The 19603-nt window shown below is 40.0% G+C and overlaps 2 protein-coding genes across 3 annotated transcripts in view; one reads left to right on the plus strand and one right to left on the minus strand.

Moving 5' to 3' along the window:
- Nucleotides 1–1539, minus strand: part of afg1lb (AFG1 like ATPase b) — a 35036-nt gene extending 33497 nt beyond the window's left edge. For both annotated transcript variants that reach the window (XM_023287666.3, XM_055015767.1), the window contains exons 1-2: nucleotides 1422–1539; nucleotides 927–1243 (exon numbers count right to left, since the gene is read on the minus strand). In XM_023287666.3, the coding sequence (XP_023143434.2) occupies nucleotides 927–1243; nucleotides 1422–1533 (429 nt within the window). In that variant the 5' untranslated portion in view covers nucleotides 1534–1539. The remainder of the gene's footprint in view (nucleotides 1–926; nucleotides 1244–1421) is intronic.
- Nucleotides 1540–2379: 840 nt separating this feature from the next.
- Nucleotides 2380–19477, plus strand: snx3 (sorting nexin 3). The gene is made up of 4 exons (XM_023287670.3): nucleotides 2380–2574; nucleotides 16013–16108; nucleotides 16421–16545; nucleotides 18661–19477. Exons 1-4 carry the CDS (start codon nucleotides 2413–2415, stop codon nucleotides 18764–18766), a joined length of 489 nt encoding a protein of 162 aa, XP_023143438.1. The 5' UTR covers nucleotides 2380–2412; the 3' UTR covers nucleotides 18767–19477.
- The last annotated feature ends 126 nt before the right edge of the window (nucleotides 19478–19603 follow it).

A 19603-nucleotide genomic window follows, 5' to 3' on the forward strand; every position in this document is an offset into this window, starting at 1 on the left:
ATCTGACTTCTTTTTAAACCATAACAGCTACAGAGCAAGTATAGCAACAGAACATCTCTGCTACAACTAACCCTCTACTGACAATGAAGGCTGTGTGAGATTTGTTTGAAAATAGCAGAAAAAGCTACTAGACAGTAAACCTTGAGCTTGAATTGTGTTATCAAATCGATCATCTTGATACTGAGCACCACATATTCTCTTTTCTATATGAACCATGAGTGAACAGTGAGAGGGATGGGAGTTGTGTGTTCAGTCACACGTGACAGATCATCTCATTGGAGGGGAGGTGTTTTAAATTGCTATGCAGATGCATGCGGACAAGAAAATCTGGCTGCATCAGAGCAAAGCATTAAACACCTCATTGTTCTGTGTCATAGTGTTAAGCAGGGCTGAACAATAAATCAGTACAAATCACAATCTGAAAGAATGCAATTACCAAACTGCAAAGGCTGGAAATTAAGATGTGGATAAAACCTCAGGGTTGTCTATGCTGCCTGTTCATCATTGTATACTATTCATAATGTACATCGCAACCTTGTTATTTAATGGCATTTTGCAGCACTTCTAACCCAGTGTTAAACTGTTGTGTCAATGATTTTATAAATTAACTTCATCCTTCTTGTGCGATGGTAATTTTTTTGACCATATCACATGTAGTAATGATCCTTTACATATTTTAAATCTATTACACATTGAAAATTGAAGTCTGTTTTTGGAGACACTTGTAAAAAATTCTGAAAGGAAGAATCTAAATCAAGGGGATTAACACAAAAATTTTGTAAACTATAATGTTAAAACTTAGTTCTACAAACTGTAATATTTAAATAATCAGCATGAGTACATGAAAGGAATGATACCCGACAACTTGCCTCATGCATTACAATTATGGAAAGCAGACAGTATTATCTTTATTATAGCTTCCGTACCTTTTCAGTGGGTTCAGCACTTTTGCTTTCAGCTGACGTTATGCCAGTCTGAGGTTTACTGCTGTCATCTTGTGAGCTTAACCTTGGTGGGTTCAGGTAGATACTGTTACTGTAGGTCTTCATGGTGTGCTGCAGCTGGGCCAGCTGCTGGATAACGTGTCTCTGTTGGACGTCTTTCCTCAGGTGTCCACCTCGAACCAGGCCGTCAAAGTGTTGAATCGTCTCACTGGAGACACAAACATCTGCTGCTGGAGCCTCTGAAGAGCGGGAAGGTGCAGATGAGCTGCATGTCCTCCAGCTGCTGTAACATGAAAGCACTACAATAAAACACACCAGAGTTAATTATTACTTCAAAAAATACCCTGGATCAGTTAGACGTGGCTGTAAAACAACGCAGAGGTTGTGTTATGTAGCCGGCAGTTACCAAACGTGAGTCACCTTCACAGCGACTAAAACACAGTCTAAAGATTTAACTGCAACGTGCCGTAAACTGACCTTTACCACCGCAAATGCCTGGCAGAAGACAGATCTTCCCTGAAGTCATAAACGTGTGTTTTAGTAGAAAATATTGTGCGCTGACAGCTGCACCCACCGCGCAGGTCGCCATGATGTTTCAAAATGCCAAAACTTTATTGAGATTCAATTGACAAGAGCAGGTCGCATGAGCACGACACCACCTCGAACCCCATTTAACCGTTAATGATGTTTAAAGCTCCTAAATATGATATTATCAAATACAATATAAATACCAAATACTCTTACGATTTATTTTAATCAATACTCAGTGGTGTTTTGCATATATTAGCTTGCAGAAGCTGAACAGTGGAAACAAATTGTTGTAATTTTTTTCCCATCTTGCACTTTCTTTTATGATTATACCATTTCCATGTATTTTTTTTAAAAAAAAATGCAATTTAAATAATTAGCATATTTTTGAACATTAAATCTTGTGTGTGGACCATGACATTATTGCATGTTTACTTGCTGCCAGCAATTGCTTGATACGGTAACTGGTGACTTATCTAGATTATAGAAATAGAGTTCATGCATTTATGACTGTGGTGTAATAAATAATCGGAATAGAGTGCCCGCTGGCTGGTTGTAAACAAATCGAGCAGCAGGTGGCCGAGCAGCGTCAGCTGAACCTCAGCTGATCGGAAGTGCTGGCCGACGGTCTGTCAAGTTCGCGTGAAGTGCGGACCAGAGCAACTCCGGAAATTACGTAATTTACCTTCAACGTAAAGTTTACGATTTCACTTTTTACTGCAAACAAAGACAACATAACGTGGAAAAGTGAAAAATATATATTATGATTTAATTAAATACACACTCTGACTTAAATTGTTGCGTTTTTTGTTACAAAATCTTTTATCACACCGAGGCAACATTCGCCGAATTTTTAATTTTGAAGGGCAGCAGCGGAATATACATATGTGTAGTCCCACTGGTTTAACACAATCTGTAGCTGCTAGAAGGACAGGGAGAAATGGCTGATGCCATAGCTGATACAAGAAGGCTTTTCACCAAGCCTCAGAACTTAAATGATGCTTATGGGCCTCCAAGTAACTTTCTAGAGATTGATGTGAGCAACCCTGAGACCGTCGGGGTCGGCAGAGGCAGATACACCACGTATGAAGTCAGACTGAAGGTGAGCCTGCAGTAATAAGTGCTAATGACGCTAGCTTGTAAGCTAGCTACCTAAGCTAGCAAACTTGTCTTTTTTGGTCAAAATAAGTTATAACTTCTTGACATTAGTGTTGCTGCCGTCAGTAAGAAGCGCCTAGATCCACAGTGTCGATATTTAAGTGTTTAAGTGCCAAAGGATTGTGAAGGGTTCTTTGCTAAACGAATTAGCTAATGCTTGCTAGCATGCTAGCAACGTTTGTCTGGCTAACAGTGGTTGGTTAACTGACGTTACACTAATTATTAGTTACTGGTGTTAGCGTTCACCTGGAGTTATTTGACTAAATGGTAATTAATACGTATTCGAAACGTTTTGACAACAATGTTTACAAGTACTGTTGACACAATAATAATAATGTTTGTGTCAACGGCCTCATGAACGTTGTCATCGCCATGGGAGGGAAGAGATATTGTTTACATTTGCCTCAAGTGTTTTTCTACAGTGGCGTAACAGTGCAGCTGTATTACCAATTCACATAAGCACCATGTCTGCAAATAAGATGGCATTATGTAATCTCTGTATAAGATAAACAAACGATGATCAAATAACCTCTCTAAAAAGTTAACGCCTTTCTGAACAGTTCAGAGTTGAACTCCAGCCACACCTCATTTTCGGACTGCAAACTGTAGATAACAGCATCGGTCACATTTTCTTGTAGCTCTCCTGGTTTTGCAAATTTTTCATCAAAAGCCATCAAAACTAGTATGCTTCAGTACTGGCCTAAAAAAGGACGTAATTTCTTTAGTCAGCTTCTCTGGAACTGTAGACAGGATGCAGTATGATGCCTGATCCTCTCCCGTTTCACTCACCCCCCAAACACATTTCCTTCCTCCAGCTCCAGTTGAGAACATGCAGGGGAGAACAACTGCTTTAATTCTCTGGAAACATCCTGTCATCCACTTACAATCTACTTGGTTGTTGGTCATCATGCTTATATAATTGCTTTTCAAATGTGTATTCTGAAACTGTTAGCTAATATTTAACAGAACTTTGACATTACAATTGAGCAATCAGTGAATAGTGTCACGGTAAGACAATCCTAACATTTGCAAAACACAGATCCTGTGTGTATTTTTCTAAGTCAAAAAAAGTCAAGGCCAAAGCAGTGTAAAAGTAATTTTAGACCAAGTTTGAGCAGTGCTGTAAGTGTTTTTCAAAGCACAGGCAGAAGATTATAACTTGAGGTTATATTTAAAAAAGTAAACCAAAGTTTTGCTTCTTAACTTCTCAAGCATTCAAACATATCACATGGCCTTCATCAACAAATAGAGTTTGGCAAGTTGTCATCAAGCTCAGTTACAAAGCCATTATGGGTGAGAAATCCTAGAGGTGGTCAAAACAAGAAAAAGCTTAAACGTGCAGTTCAGTTACAGCTCAACATGGTGTGGTTGAAAACTCAAGAGAAAGGAACTTGGAGAACTATGAGCTTTTTTTCCCAACAACTAGTTGTTTCCAATGACAAGAACAAACAATTGCCCTTAAATTAGGCATTGTTTAAGTGCTCAAATTTGCTTGTTTAAGTGCTCAAAAAAAGGTAAAATGCAAAAGTTGTTAATGTGTAGATACAATAACAGGTCAAATACATTTAGTTTACAATGAAGACAATCAAGTAGCTGCTTTAAACATTATGTCAAGTTTGTATTCTTTTTATGTTATTTTCTATAGAGATACACTACCAATCAAAGGTTTGGACACACCTTCTCATTTAATGGTTTTGCTTTTTTTTTTCATGACTATTTACATTGTAGATTCTCACTGAAGCCATCAAAACTATAATTGAACACAGATGGAATTATGTAATAGACAAAAGAAGTGTAAAATAAGTCAAAACATGTTTTATATTTTTAGATTCTTCAAAACAGCCACCCTTTGCTTCGATTACTGCTTTGCACACTCTTGGTATTCTTTCGATGAGCTTCATGAGGTAGTCACCTGAAATGTTTTTCCAACAGTCTTGAAGGAATTTTCAGAGATGCTGAGCACTTGTTTGCCTTTTTGCCTTCACTCTGCCATCCATCTGATCCTAAACCATCTTGACTAGATTTAGGTCAGGTGAAGGTGGAGGCCAAATCATCTGACACAGCACTCCATCACTCTCCTTCTTGGTCAGATAGCCCTTACACAGCCTGGAGGTGTGTTTGGGGTCATTTTTCTGTTGAAAAATAAATGAAGGTCCAACTAAACGCAAACTGGATGGGATGGCATGGCATGTCACTGCAAGATGCTGTGGTACCCATGCCGGTTCAGTGTACCTTCAATTATGAATAAATCCCCAACAGTGTCACCAGCAAAGCACCCCTACACCATCACACCTCCTCCTCCATGCTTCATGGTGGGAACCATGCATGTAGAGACCATCCATTCACCTTTTCTACGTCGCACAAAGACTCGGCGGGTGGAACCAAAGATCTCAAATTTGGACTCATCAGACCAAAGCACAGATTTCCACTGGTCTAATGTCCATTCCTTGTGTTTCTTAGCCCAAACAAATCTCTTCTGCTTGTTTCCTTTTCCTTTCCTTACTCTTCTGATTGGCGCAGTCTCCTCTGAACAGTTGATGTAGAGATGTGTCTGTTAGTAGAACTCTGTGTGGCATTTATATGTGCTCTAATCTGAGATGTTAACTTGTGATTTGGGTTAACTTATCCTCAATGCCAGAGGTGACTCCACGTTTTCCTTTCCTGGGACGGTCCTCATGTGAGCCAGTTTTGTCATAGCACTAAATGGTTTTTGCGACTGCACTTGGGGATACATTCAAAGTTTTTGGAATTTTTTTATTTTTATTCATCCTGTCAGTCCCCACATACAGTTTCGTATAATTGAAACCATTCCAGTGCCGTAGCACATGTTTTTAATATGCAGGCTGTGCTGCGAGTCTAAAACTGTCAGGCAGCCACTGATCTCATTTGATTGCCTCATCTCTTATATTCAAATTGTCATTTCAGTTGACTGACACCCCTGTAGTTAGTGGCCTGGAGTATTTATATTGGTTACCAGCCCTTAAGTATTTTATAGTTTCCTTTTACCTTAAAGAAATGGGTTTAGAGGAGAGAAGCCGTCTCCAGGCATTAGCGTTGAATATAAGGCTACTGTACTTGATTAGCGTGTAATAATTAGCATATGCGTGTAATCAGCATTATTGTGCACTTCATAGCCCTGTGTGACCCTGCTTTGCATAAGACCACAGAAGAAGCGGCGCATCCCTCACTTCTCAACAAATGTGGTGTCAACTTAGCTTTGCTTCTCTCCTTCTCCTTTCTTCAGCTTTCTTTAGAAGCATTTTACTCCATCTCCAGCATTTTAAGAGTGTTAGCCACAATGCCTCAGCCTGGAATGCACAGTGTTTGTTTTGCTCTTTTTGTTTTATCTTTCCCATTTTTCTTATAATATTACAGACTACTTTAATTTGATCATCTCTTTACTTTATACAGTTTCTCTCTATAACCTTTTCTCCTGTTCTCATCGCTGCCCCGTTATCCACCCCGAAATCGAGAGAGCTCTTGTGGCCGCACTGAGAGAGTCTGCCTAATCCCCTCATTGAGAGAAGAGAAGAATGAAACAGGCCAGGGTGTGGGGGAGCTGGAGCATTTACTCCCCATCCTCACCCCCCACCCCCACCCATGGGAGGGCAGAAAGCCACCCCCTCACCAGTCTCCATCCCGTTGCCCATTTATCCTATTTCACTCCCAGCTGTGTGCAGTCAGTTGCTTAGTTCATAGTATGGTTACTGTTGTGCCTTTGATAACTATATAGGCTGAATGGATGGTTTGCTGTTAAGTGTAAACATCACAGCAATGGCCTATTCTTACTATGAAATTCTGAAGTTTGCCCTGACTGTGGTTGAAGAGGTGTCAGCTTATTCTTATGCCTGTGACTCATTGCTGGTGTCTGGATGTTCGCAAAGTTAGCAGTGAAACAAACTGTTAAAGGATTGGCTTATCATGTGAGAGCCTAACTTTTTGCACTGGCCGTGACGCATGTGACACAGTCACTCGTTTACAGTCAGGCCTGCATTTAGAGTTTACAATCAATGGCATCAATCTACTTCTTTCAGTCAGTCCTTTAAAAAAAAAAAAAAAGAGGTGGTAGCTAAGTTCCTTTGAAAAAGAAGGCGTATATCTCATTTTGCCTGAGCAGACTTGTAATGTCCAGGGTCATGTTGAAACAATGGATTTCTGTTCTCATCTAAATCCCTTACTTTTAAGTGTAATTTTTTAAATGGCTTATCGACCACAGGAAACTGGTAGGTTTGGTGGGCTTTTTTTCTCCCTCTGTACATGTTTTTCATGTTGCTAATGGAGAGAGTTATTTTTCGAAGTCCTATCATGTCATCTTAATGGTTTTTTGGTTGTTGCTTGTTTGGAGGACCCCCCCACCCAAGCGGCATAGTGTATTTGTTTGGACCCTCAGCAAAGAGAGGATTGGAGCTGGTGTGTGTGTGTGTGTGTGTGTGTGTGTGTGTGTGTGTGTGTGTGTGTGTGTGTGTGTGTGTGTGTGTGTGTGTGTGTGTGTGTGTGTGTGTGTGAGAGAGAGAGGGGGGGGGAAATGGGGGAGGAAGGGGTGATGGGTATTATCAAAAATTCTTGTTTTTAGTTGGTTCCCATCTCATCTAGAGAGCACATTCAGAGGAGCGAACTTTGGGATCTCACTTTGTTTATGGATAGAGTACATAAAAGGGCTCTTATAGCTCTGTCTCTCACTCTCACTCAGTCTTCTACCCCTCCCCTTCTCTTCTCCCATAGCTTCTCCCTCTCTCTTTCTCTTTTCCATTTGGGCACTGGGGTGGGGGCCTTTGGTCATTAATAAAATGGGGAGAGATGGGGAGCGTGCGTGTGTGTGTGTGTGTGTGTGTGTGTGTGTGTGTGGTGGTGGTGGTGGTGGGGGGGGGCTTGTCAGGCACAGTCAAGTGTAATCCAAAGTCTACAGCATCCTCTTCGACAACTATTTTAATGGAAATAGGGAACATATTGTATCAAGGCTACCATATCCTACTTGAAATGACAGTATCAAAAGTGGGAGTTGATACTATGGCAACAAAGCAGCTTTTTGCCAGCTAGGCGAGTCGGAGAGAGGGTAGGCTGTCAGGCCACAGGGGCCGGCAAGCGAGGGAACGAGTGAGAGAGTACATGGAGAGGCGAGAGCAAAAGACCCATAGCCCCAGCGCTTTTGTTGCTGGTCTTTTTTTCCCATTTTGGAATATGATGCAATGAGATGGTATTATGTTGCCATTTTTAATGCCATTATTCTGAAAGGAGACTATATGGGAGGGGTAAGACGGGGGCATGGGGGAGGTTTAGGATGCGCACTCTCAAACTTGACTTAATCCATCCTGCTAAAAGCTAATGCATGGTGGCCTTGAACTATTCTCTCAGGAGATGAGTGATCTTTGTCCTCTCTCTCCCTCTTTCTGTGTCTCGCTGTTTTTAAGGGTTCTGCCTCTTTTCAACCCATTTTCAATGAGTCTAAGGTATTGTGTCCCACACATTATGAATCACATGCTCTTCCTATGAAGCATAGATTGCACCTTGTACACTCATAATTGAAAGTGAAGCTAGGAGATCTACTTTGATGTAGGTACATCTAGCTTTATGCTCTTTTTTTTAAAGATAGAATATTTCTCTTTTACACATTTGCTTTTAAGATGGCCATTAATGCCTCATTTATGTATTTATTTGTCGTACTTTAAATTTAGAAAAGTAATTTGTGCCCTCTACTAAGTTTATTTTTTTTCTGTCCCATAGATAACGAGAGAGGCAAAATGTGCTTTTTTTTTTTTTTTTTTTTTTAGTAAATCAATGAAATGCTAAGGCCTGACTGGGTGTGGGCTAGTCCCATGTTCCAATCACCACAGGGGCCAGTAAGTTGAGACACCCGGGCCCTAACCTCTAACCAGCCGTGAAGAGAACAGAGGCCAGGGAAACCTGATCTTTGACTCGTAGAGCTCTCACGCACCGCCTCTTTCTATGTGTTTGTGTGAGGGAGAGAAAGCATGAGTGAGACCTCTCATTTTTCAGTTCTGTCGTTTTCGGTCCTCCCCTTGTCCTGCAAGGCCAATCTCTTAATCAGAGGGTTTGAGAGGGTGAGGGAACTGAAAGGCCAGGTGACTTTCTTTCCTTACGCTCTCACTACTCGCTTCATTGTCTTGAGATTAGTGGTCTGGGCTCAACTGTGTGTGTACAAACAGGCTTGAATGCTTTGGACTATTATATTTACATTGTTAACTGTGTGACTGGTCAAATCTTGTACTTAACACCTGTGCATGCATACTTTATGTACACCAGTGTGTGCTTGCGCGTGGTTAAGTGTTTTCTGTGTGCACATGATGGGATTAGAGTCACGGCGGTGGCAGATTACCTGTAACTGTGATCTGCTGTGGTGGGGATTAACTTTGTGGCGCTCCATGCTGTGAGGTAACATGACGCAGCAGGGACAAACCACGGTGAGAGGAGAGTGGAGTTAATGCTAGAGCACTGGGGCGATAAAGCTAAGATAATCCACTTTTCCTGTGACCTGAGAAAGAGGAGGAGTGAGGGTCTCATTGACAACTTCACCTGGAGAGAACTTGAAATAAGTGGGGAAAGGGGAAGTTGTCAGGGTTGGTGAGTCACATAAAAACTCAGTGCAAATGAGGAAGTGGCATAGATTGTTCCCTGAGTAAGGAAGTATTCGTATTAATGCAACTGTCACCTTAATCAGATTATATCATCGGCAGTAAATGAGACCTTATTTTGCTTGTCTTGAATGTTAGTCAATTATTTTTGCATGTACAGATCATAACGTTCAGATCATTTAATGTGAAATATAACAATGGATACTACATTAACATGCCAAGTGTCAGTTTTAATTTGAGTACGTTCATATCAGCATTGAAAATCCTGTGTGAAAGATGCAGCTCCAGTGTCCGTTAGCATTGAGTGACTGAATAAGTATATCAGCTACTGATAAGTGCATTGCTGGTTTGTGTTTTTTTTCACTTTATCTTGCTAATTGAGTGGTCTACATCCATTAGAGTAGAGATAGGCCAATAATGGTCCAGGCATATTATTGGGGTTGATATTTGGCATTTTCCCACTTATCGGTGTTATTTTAATGAACTGATTATCAAAAGGTTAAATACACTACTTTGGGTCTGATGCAGTTGGCTCTCTCTGCCTATAGTCACTCTGTAATCTCGGCAACCATTAAAAACTGAACTAGAAACATAAGCCGTCACCACAAACCAGGGAAGTGGCCACTTTCACAGTGGCCAAGAGTACACTAAGTGCTAAGTTAGGAGGCTGCAACAAACTACCCCAAAACAGTGTGTTGAAAACAATAACTAATGCCGCTTTAAGATATAGACCTGGGCAATAAAAAATGACCGATGCATAACTCCCATTGCTGGCATACATATTATTCAGTCATATTCCTTATTAATGAAGAACCCTAGTTGTTAATGGCAGTTTCTTTTTGCTTTCCAAATATTGGTAATTGGCATCTCTTCATTACCAATAATTGGCATGAGTATGGACCCTGAAAAACCCATATCAGTCAATCCATACTTTACAATTTAATTCAATAAATAATTCACCTGTAAAGTGCAATTGAAAATTGAGCGAGGAACTGGCAGCTGGAGTGTAAGAAATAAGTTAGCGACACGTATCTGCCATGTCTGGGAAGTGAGCACAGACTGAGATTATTACTTTGCTGTCATCAGCCACGAAGTGTCATAATTGATCAAAATTTCAGCATAAAAGTTATCACAATCTTGTGGACCATGTTTAGTGCCCCGGAAAAGGAAATAAAGGCTTACTACATGCAACATTACAACAATGTAGCTCTGTCTGTCCTCATCACTGCAGAGTTGATCCGGACAGTAATGGCTAGTTATCAGCTACGCAACAGGCTCATTTAAAGACACTTAGGCTAAAACCAGAGGTCTCCCTGCTATAGTCAAGAGCCACAGATCTGGAAAAGCAGCACAGCTCCTTACATGTCTATGATAGCTTGATGAGGTAGGTTTCTGAGTCTGACGGATTTGTGTTAACACAAGTTTATCAGTGTTAACTTAAATACATAGATTTTGGACAAATTTTGCAGAGGTTTTCATGCTACTAACAATTTGTGAACTCGGGATTGTTTCTGTTCTGAACAACAACAATGCTTCCACCTGTGCATGTTTTGAATCAGAGTGTGCACGAGAGGAGAGGCTGTTCAGACGTGTCCATTGCAGTCTTTTGTTCTTCTGTGAGATGGAAGCAGAAGTGAGGCACAGCTCTGCTATAAAATAAGATTTTACCTAGTTTAAATAGTAGAAAACAGAAATTCAGTATGTGGCGGTCAATGCTGATATTATGGCAGACCACTACAAGTACATTAGTGTATGGGAATCGGCGATCTGATGCCATTACACTTTTTTTCATATAGTGTTAGACGTCTCTATGAATGTATTGATTGTTGAACTGATAGTGGTCAGTTGAGAAACTTTAACATATCACCAAATTTGAACGTCCAAATTTTAAACATTCTAAAGTAGATAATCCACCATGATCATTAATCCTTCTTGAGCAGCTGTCAAGATCAGTTCATGCACCAGAGAGCTCACATGTGGCTCAGGGTTGATTGAGACTCAAAGTGGATGGATGTTTTTTTTTTTTTTTATTGTGGACCATCTCAATTTTGGCATATGTCTTTTTTCAAGAGTCTTACAGGTTTTGTCATTAAGGGTCCCAAGATTCTAAGTATTTTAATGTGAAAGTTCAGTTGCTGCTTGCCCTTTAGCCCGCTCTGTCTCCTCTCCCATTTTCCTACCTGCAGGTTCCTGAGGTAGCTCACTGTTGTAGTAATTGTCTGTCATTCAAGTGCTTCTCCAGTGAGTCTCTCATTCCAATGATGGACTCCATCTCCACTGTCTTGAACTGTAGCTGACAATGATAGTGCCTGTTCTGCAGGGCCGTTTCAACCAGAACCTCCAGCATGTAAAGAACTGCAGCTGCACCAAGCTCACCAAGGCTAAAGAGCAGAACACGATCTCCATAAAAGCCACGAATAATAAGATAGATGACTACTGTTGGTAACTGCAGTCCAAAGTGGTAAAATTGTAGTCTGTCTTTGGGACAAGAGACCTACCAGAGAGGAACTAGAACCACACACTCATCAGAAGCGTTATCCATTTTTGGGATATCATTTATTTTGTATGCAGAAGACAGCATAGCGTCAAGCAGACCAACATCCCGAAAAAAGCATCAAAGCAGAAAAGATACGAATCACCACTTACTTTCAAAATGTTATGAATAGAATCAGAGCAAAAACATGATGCAGATATTTGTGAGTTTGGCTGTTACTCCTGAGTAGAACTGCCATGTTTTGTATCCAGGCAACAATATGCACAACTAATCATGTGATCATATTAGCTCAACTAAATCTGTGGAAATAACTGGGATTAAGATCATAAATGATTATGTTTTGGCCAAATCACCCCTAAGAACACTTAGAAACTCATCTTTGTGTGTCAGAATTATACATTTCAAAGTTATTTTCAAGAAAATTCCTGCCTGCCATAAAATAGCTTAGATGTGACTTACTGTTGCTTCCTTTAAGGCTTGATAATGTTACATATGGATGCACACATGGACAGCAGTAGGCAACCACAGACGCATAGTTGTTCCTGTTGCTGCTTGGCTATTCTGCCTGAAAGCCGCCGTTCTATTAATTGGATTAGAATCAGTTTTATTGTCATTTAACTGATTAAGTGCATTTTTTTAAACAATATTTCTATATGCAGTGTATACAGTATACAGTGTATTACAGTGTAAACAGAGTGGTATGAAGCATGCATGCTATTGCTAGTTTCGTGCAGTTACCACACAGACACACATTTTGAGTTGTTTTCAGGCGTGTGCCGAGGGTTCGACATGCACGATCACAGATTTGGTGAAGATCCTTGCGGACCCTTGCGTGCTCGAGTAAAGTATAACACCATCCATAGAACGTGGGGCTCTATAAAGTCCCCACCTCATCCTCCACTCAACTCTCTGCAGCTCAAATGCACCAGCTCACCCACAGCTCTGCTCAAACACAGTAGAACTACTTCATACTTGACAATTTGTAATATCGGAGTAACTCAGCTTGAAACTGTCATCGGTACACTTTAGTTTCAAGGTGGAAATGCTCAGCTGTGGTGTTGACTGCTTACTTCACTCATAAAGCTATATAAAAATGCCACATGAAATGGTACCAAGGTAAAGAAATTGATTTTCAGCAGAGATGCTCTTTAGGAAAAGGACTACAAGGCTTAACTAACTAACTAACTAACCAACTAAGTAACTAACTAAGTAACTAACTAACTAACTAACTAACTAACTAACTAAGTAACTAACTAACTAACTAACTAACTAACTAACTAACTAACTAACTAACTAACTAACTAACTAACTAACTAACTAACTAACTAACGTCATTGCCTGATAGATTAAGATTTTGAAATTAGGTGGAATTTCAAGAACAGAGTTTCAGTTATCTCATTTGAGGCATATACCTACTAGATGAATAGATGAGTCAGTAGTTTGATGTCATCGACACTAGAAAAAAGTATTACACATGATTATATACCAACAGAGCATCTACATTTACAGTTAAGCATGAAATCCCAGGCAGTTCTCTTCATCGTTGCTGAGATTTTAACAAAGGAATTTGTTCTTTCCCACCAAATCTGGGTGGAATCCATAATTTTGAAGACTGGGAAGAGGACAGAGCAGAGAGGGAAAGAAAACCAATCCCTGTTTTCCTCATTGAAACACCATAAGAGGAGTCTCAAGGGCACAAAATCTGACTTATTTTTGCAGATCAAGGGAAATAAAGAGGAAAAAGACTGAAAAGGGGAGACCATGAGAGCGAAAAGACCACTCCTGGTCTCCCTCCTCCTCAATTAGTCTTGCACAGAGCAGCTGAAGCTCCCAACCTCTCCAGTTTTTCTGCTCTTCCTTTATGACCACATACGCCCCCTCCTTTCTCTTTTGTTCAGCCATTTACTCAGCCTTCTAGTTAACTCTCCTACCCCTTTACTGCGCACAGTCACATTCGTCTGCTCATCGATCAGTCTGCTGCTCACGCTGTATTCAGGCTGCACCTACTTGCTCAATTGCTTTGCTCTTGTGATTCCTTCTTCCATGAATTCTGACCTTCTGTGAATGTGGCCTGCCAATGAAATGCTCATTCATTCCCTCCTTGTTTGTACATTGTCATAGGATGGCCATGTGCCGTCAGGACTGGTGAAGAGGTTTGGCATTGTGCTGTTTGCTTCAATGTTCTCTGTCAATGTCGAAACATCTCCCCTTTTTAATATGAAATTCACTCTCAAGTGCTTGTCAACAGCAGCTTAGAATTATGCACACATCTGTGCATTGGCGTACACGAACACAGAAAAATTGGCAAAACATTCTGAGTGCGATAGACCTTGGTGAGCAAAACATAAGTGAACTTTTTTTTTGCGCCTGGAGGCCAGTTTGAATTTTTCTATTCAGTTTGGTTCAGTTTGAAGGAGTCTTTGTTTTTTTTTCTCCCCCATTTTTTTCCCTTTTAATAAAGTCAGAGTAGATAACGCAAGGCTATGCCCAAAACCACTGCAATAAACCTTTCACTCTCTTTTTTTCATGTTGGCACAGCTCTGCCTACAGCTTTCAAGTGATAATTTTCTGCTATTTATACCATTGCTGCAGAAAGTACAAACCCCAGTTTGGTTTGTAGCTTTAAAAACTGTATTTTTGGACATCTTGGTACATGTTTACAGTCAGCAGTGCAGTAACCGTTTTCGATCTTGTTTTATCCAATTGGTAACCATAGCCACAATACTTATAGATTGCTTTATAACTTATGAATGAAACAAGCCCTGTACTAATTACAAATTCTGTTTTCATAGCAAAACGTATTTGTTATAAGCTGGATAAAGATGTTTGCTTAAAATCATGGAGTCAGTCCAATGAGGCAAAGGGAAGCAGAACTACTGCTTTCATCATGAATTCATCTCCTGATTATTTTCTAAATTAATCCATTAATTATTTGCTTTGTAAAATGGCAGCAAATGGTGCCCATCACAATTTCTTGAAGCTTCAGGCTAATGTCTTTAAATAGTTTAGTCTGACCAACAGTCTAAAACAAGCAAATTTCCTCAATTGAGACACTAGTAAGAGTGGACCATTATCAGGACATTTGACGATAAAATTTTTTTGCTTGTTTATCAACAAATTGATTAGTTCAACTGTAAACTAAAGCAGTAAGCACCCATTGTTGTAGTCCATCATGACACTCTTCCATCACGGCTTAAATATAACAGTCAGCATGCATCAAGAAACCAAACTGAAACTAGAGCTTAACCTTGAATAACAGTTGCAAGCTATGCAATTAGAAAATGCAAAGGCTAGATTTTAGGAAATATGATATGCAGCACATCTGCCCAGGTTTTGAACGGTTGTGTCAGTAGTTTTACAAATTCATTTCATCCCCCTTTTGTGACAGCCACACTTTTGATGACATCATGTGGTCCATCATGTTTTTAATCTATTCCACAGTGAATTTTAAACTGAAGAAGGACTTAAAAAGAATATCGCAAATCATAATCGCAATGTCTTTCGAAAAAAAATCACAATTAGATTTCGTCTTTAAATCATACAGTCCTGCTGGGGGATATTTTACGATGTGATCACACCATCTGTGACACCCAAGCACGTGTTGACGTTCCAACCCATGAGTACTCGGTTGTTATTGTGTCATGTTTACACGAGTACTCATGGGTCAGACCACACCCATACTCAAATTTGGCCTTTATTTGATCTTTACTATTTGCCTGTAAAGTTTCATGAGTGCATCTTACACAGTTGTGATGATGTTGAGTTGACACACTCTGTCCACATGCATGCATGTTGTCATGATCACACACACAAATAGACTCACTAACAGGGTGCCAATGAATGAGACAGTTGAGCAACGGAAGATTTCAACAGTTTTGTTAGTCAATTAATTGTACATATATACATACACTTGGTAACTTTTTGCTATTTTCTGATGTCATCATGTAATAAGTATTAACAAATACTTATTACATGAGTATAAGTATTAACAAAAATGCATTCATGGAATACACACAGTCCAGGATGTGAAGAAAAGTATGAACACACACTTGATGTTACTGACTGGCACTGAAAGCAAAGCACTGGCTAAATGTAGGTTTAAAGAATTTCTACTGAACTCTGCTTTCTTAGCTTTTGTTTGAACTCTTCACTTGCCTGAAGTTTAGTTCAGGCTATTTTGTTAAAGCATTATTATTCCATTCGAATAACAGCTGCGAGCGTTTTAGGACAATTCCTTTGCGAATCAATGCACCTCTGAAAAGTGACACCTGTAACAGTTTGCCCTTTTGTGTCCACAGACTAACCTGCCCATCTTCAAGCTGAAGGAGTCTTGTGTACGGAGGCGGTACAGCGACTTTGAGTGGCTCAGAGCGGAGCTGGAGAGGGAGAGCAAGGTGAGCCACTGAGGTGAACTCAACACAAAGACGGCTGAGTTGCTGGTGTTTTAAAGCATCAAATAACATTGACCAGATCTGCAGTGTTTTGGTATGAGAGATAAAAAAGAGACGCTGAAAGGGCTTTTGAACTTCTGTGGCTTGTTAAAGCACATTTCGCCAGTCTGAGTTGAGTCTGTAAGTTGTCACAACACACAAATGTTTAGACAAGATCATGTTGTTGAAGTATTTTATTAATTTTTAGCATTAAAACCGTATTTCTGCTTGTTTAACTGGTGCTGTTCATATCCATTTGGTGCTTCATTATCTCAGGTGGTCGTACCGCCTCTCCCAGGAAAGGCTCTTTTCCGGCAGCTTCCGTTTCGAGGGGATGATGGCATATTTGATGACTCTTTCATCGAGGAGCGGAGACAGGGTCTGGAGCAGTTTCTCAACAAGTAAGCCTGTTCACACCTCCTCAGTCTGTATCCATTTTCCCACTGCTTGGCCATGAGGTTATTCTTTACAATTTCTTCTCTGCAGCTGCAGCCATTTGCAGCTTGGGCCTTAGCGAGGTATTATTTTTACTCCGAAGAACAATGAAACACTTTGAGCAATGAGTGGATTCAACTTTTTCACTTCTTTTCATATTGTTAACAAACTGAACTCAGAGACAGGCAGGTCTTTTTCTCACTATCCTCCTTAATTCTCTTTTGTAATTACCTCGCAAAGGACAAGAACAACCAGAGGACTCAAGTGTGCACCCCCACAACATCATTTTTCCCACATTTGTTTTGTTGTTGATGTGTAATTTATGTTAATTGCAGCTCAAATTACAGCGCGTGGTTCCATGGGATGGTGTGTGCACCTCTGCTTATTTTTGATCCAGCATGTCCTCATTTTCAGCTGTGGAACAATAAAAGTTACAGTGTGATTGTAATTATTTGCTTTGATTGCAGACTTGGCCATTATCTTTGTTTCATGTGCAAATGCACCAGTGTTTCCTGTTGGAATATTAAGTGCGCAAAGACAGTTTTGAAAATTAAAATCTATAAATATGCTTTTTAAAAAAGATGAGAATGTGTTGGTAATTAAGATTTTTTTCCCCCCAACTTTGCTTTCTATGAATGAAACCGCACTGTTGATCATATTATTGTTCAGACTTAATAGTGGCCGACGTGGCTGGCAGCATTGTTTAATCTGTGATTGAGAGCATTGTGAAGAGGAAATGTTTTGAAAAGCTAAACATGATTGTCGCCGTGAAACAAGTGAGAAGGAGGAAAAGAAAAAGATGAAAATATGAGTTTTTGATTAGGCTAGTAAAAAAATAATTCATGCTTCAGGTAAAAGAGAGGGGCTTAAATCTGATGTTTGAAACACAATCAAGGCGGTGAGATTTTGACTCGCTTTTGCCGCACCTTGTCCAACGTCTTGACATCTCCAAACCCATTAAGCAGGATTCATTGATCCGACCAGTGACTGCCCTGGTGTTCGACCTGTAAATCATTCCCTGTGCTGCTTAATTTGTCTGAAATATTTCCCATCAGAGGTTAAGATGCGCACATACGTACGAACTTATCATGTTGATCTTTTCTGAGTAATTTATCCTTTAAAAATGTCAAGTTTTTGGGTCTCAGGTGCACAAGCTCATTCTCATTAAGTTTTTTTGCGTCATCTGAATGAGCATCCAGGGAATGACGATAAAGTGGCTGCAACAGAGGAAACAGTCCCAAACATACAGCTTGTTCCTCAAGAAGTAATGAGATACAGCTGTAATAGAGGTGATTTAAAGTGCAGATTAATTTAGTAGCAGCAGCCCACATGGGAGTGGAGTTACATTACCTAAAAGTCAGGAGGAACTTTCAGAAGGCTCTTATGTGTCTTTCATTCTGATTTGATAGGTTTTATTCTATGCATGAATTTCACTTTAGTGTAACTCAGGAGTGTAGGAAAATGGCCATAAGCCATCATCTGTTATAAAGCTGAAGTTAATATGTGAACAAACAATCGTTGGTCTGAAATGGACATATTAAGTCAAAAATGACAAATAAATGAGCTAACTTTCTTAAACAGGCATGATTCTTGATTTATTTGACACAGTTACACTGGAAAAAAATTAAGAATAGCAACATGTTATGCAGTGAAGTGCTTTTGTAGTTTCTTACAGGATTTAAACATTGAATTATGCAGGTCTTTGCACATTAATTGTTTGCATTCGTCAGCACACTGAGCTGCAGAAATGTGGGAACTCCTACTTTATGCATTTACAGTGTCTCTGTATCCGTGTTGTTTTTTGTCATCAGTTTTTAAATGCACAGAAATCCCAGAAATATTCCTTCATAAACAATTTGAATGTTAAATGACCTTGCGTCTTGCATATTGCAAGTTTTTCTGAAGCTTGTTTCTTCCAATTCCTGCTAAATCTTTTCCAGATTTATACCTTTTCAGCCCAGTGCTGTTTTAGCTTAGCCGTGTGCGTCTTAGCGTTCAAACGTACCTTCACGCCTGTTATCTTTGTATCCGTGAACATCCACTCAGGTGTCAAACCCTCCTTCTGCTCTCTTGTGTTTCAGAGTGGCCGGTCACCCTCTAGCTCAGAACGAACGATGCCTGCACATGTTTCTACAGGATGAGTCTGTGGACAAGAACTACACCCCATCCAAAATCAGACAAGCCTGAAAAGAAAAGACGGCTCTGCTCGGCCTGCTCCGGCTCGGCCCCGCTCAGCCTAGCTTTGCCTGACAACCCAAAGCTCTCTTCACTACTCCAGGTTTCTCTCAATCAATAAACATTTCAGTGACAACTTCTCCCTCCCCCATGCCCCCCCCCAAAGTAATATCATTCACTGCCTCTTTTAGTTTAATTAGTTACCTTGATCGGTGTTTGTTTTCACCTTCTAATTGGAGTCAGGAATGTTCGACACATAACTGTGGTTGAAAGTAATTTATAGTAATTTCTCTTTGTCTGGAAATGCCACTAACATGGATATATTATGTATTTATCATTTAGCTATGTCTTGAATATATTCATTTATATAGTAACATTAAATGAGCTTTCTATGTATGCAGAGCTCTTGTAATGACCCACAGCGTTTCCCCATCCAGTACTGGCATGTTGCTCACCATAACTAGCAACTTAAACACACACAGACACACATCGGATGGGCCTCGACGTTCAAAATCACACTTAGTTGATCCTCTAATTCAAAAGGAAGCATGTGTGTGTGTTTGTCAACCAGCACCTGCCCAATTATCACAACCATTTTCTATTAAGAAATTTACACAGAGGGAACTGCAGTATTTCTACTGGCTATATGCATTTTGAGATTTGTATACTGCTGTGCCATTTTTGTTTATTTTGAAGATTTTCCAATAAAATAGGTGAAATGTCTCCACGGACAAGTACATTTGTTGATCTAGACTGTCTTGCAAACCACACTGGATAGTCAGGGAGGTAATGCATGCTGCCATGACCAGTGCAGCTATTCTAACTTTTATTATCCCAACATTAATTATT

This window comes from Amphiprion ocellaris, chromosome 12, assembly GCF_022539595.1.
Source record: "Amphiprion ocellaris isolate individual 3 ecotype Okinawa chromosome 12, ASM2253959v1, whole genome shotgun sequence".
Taxonomy (NCBI): Eukaryota; Metazoa; Chordata; class Actinopteri; family Pomacentridae; genus Amphiprion; species Amphiprion ocellaris.

Excerpts from the sequence above, each read along its gene's own strand:
- snx3 (XM_023287670.3), top strand. The coding sequence starts at position 2,413 with ATGGCTGATGCCATAGCTGATACAAGAAGGCTTTTCACCAAGCCTCAG. Across the intron at positions 2,575-16,012 it reads CGTATGAAGTCAGACTGAAG|ACTAACCTGCCCATCTTCAA; the intron begins GTGAGCCTGCAG and ends TTGTGTCCACAG. Across the intron at positions 16,546-18,660 it reads CTGGAGCAGTTTCTCAACAA|AGTGGCCGGTCACCCTCTAG; the intron begins GTAAGCCTGTTC and ends CTTGTGTTTCAG.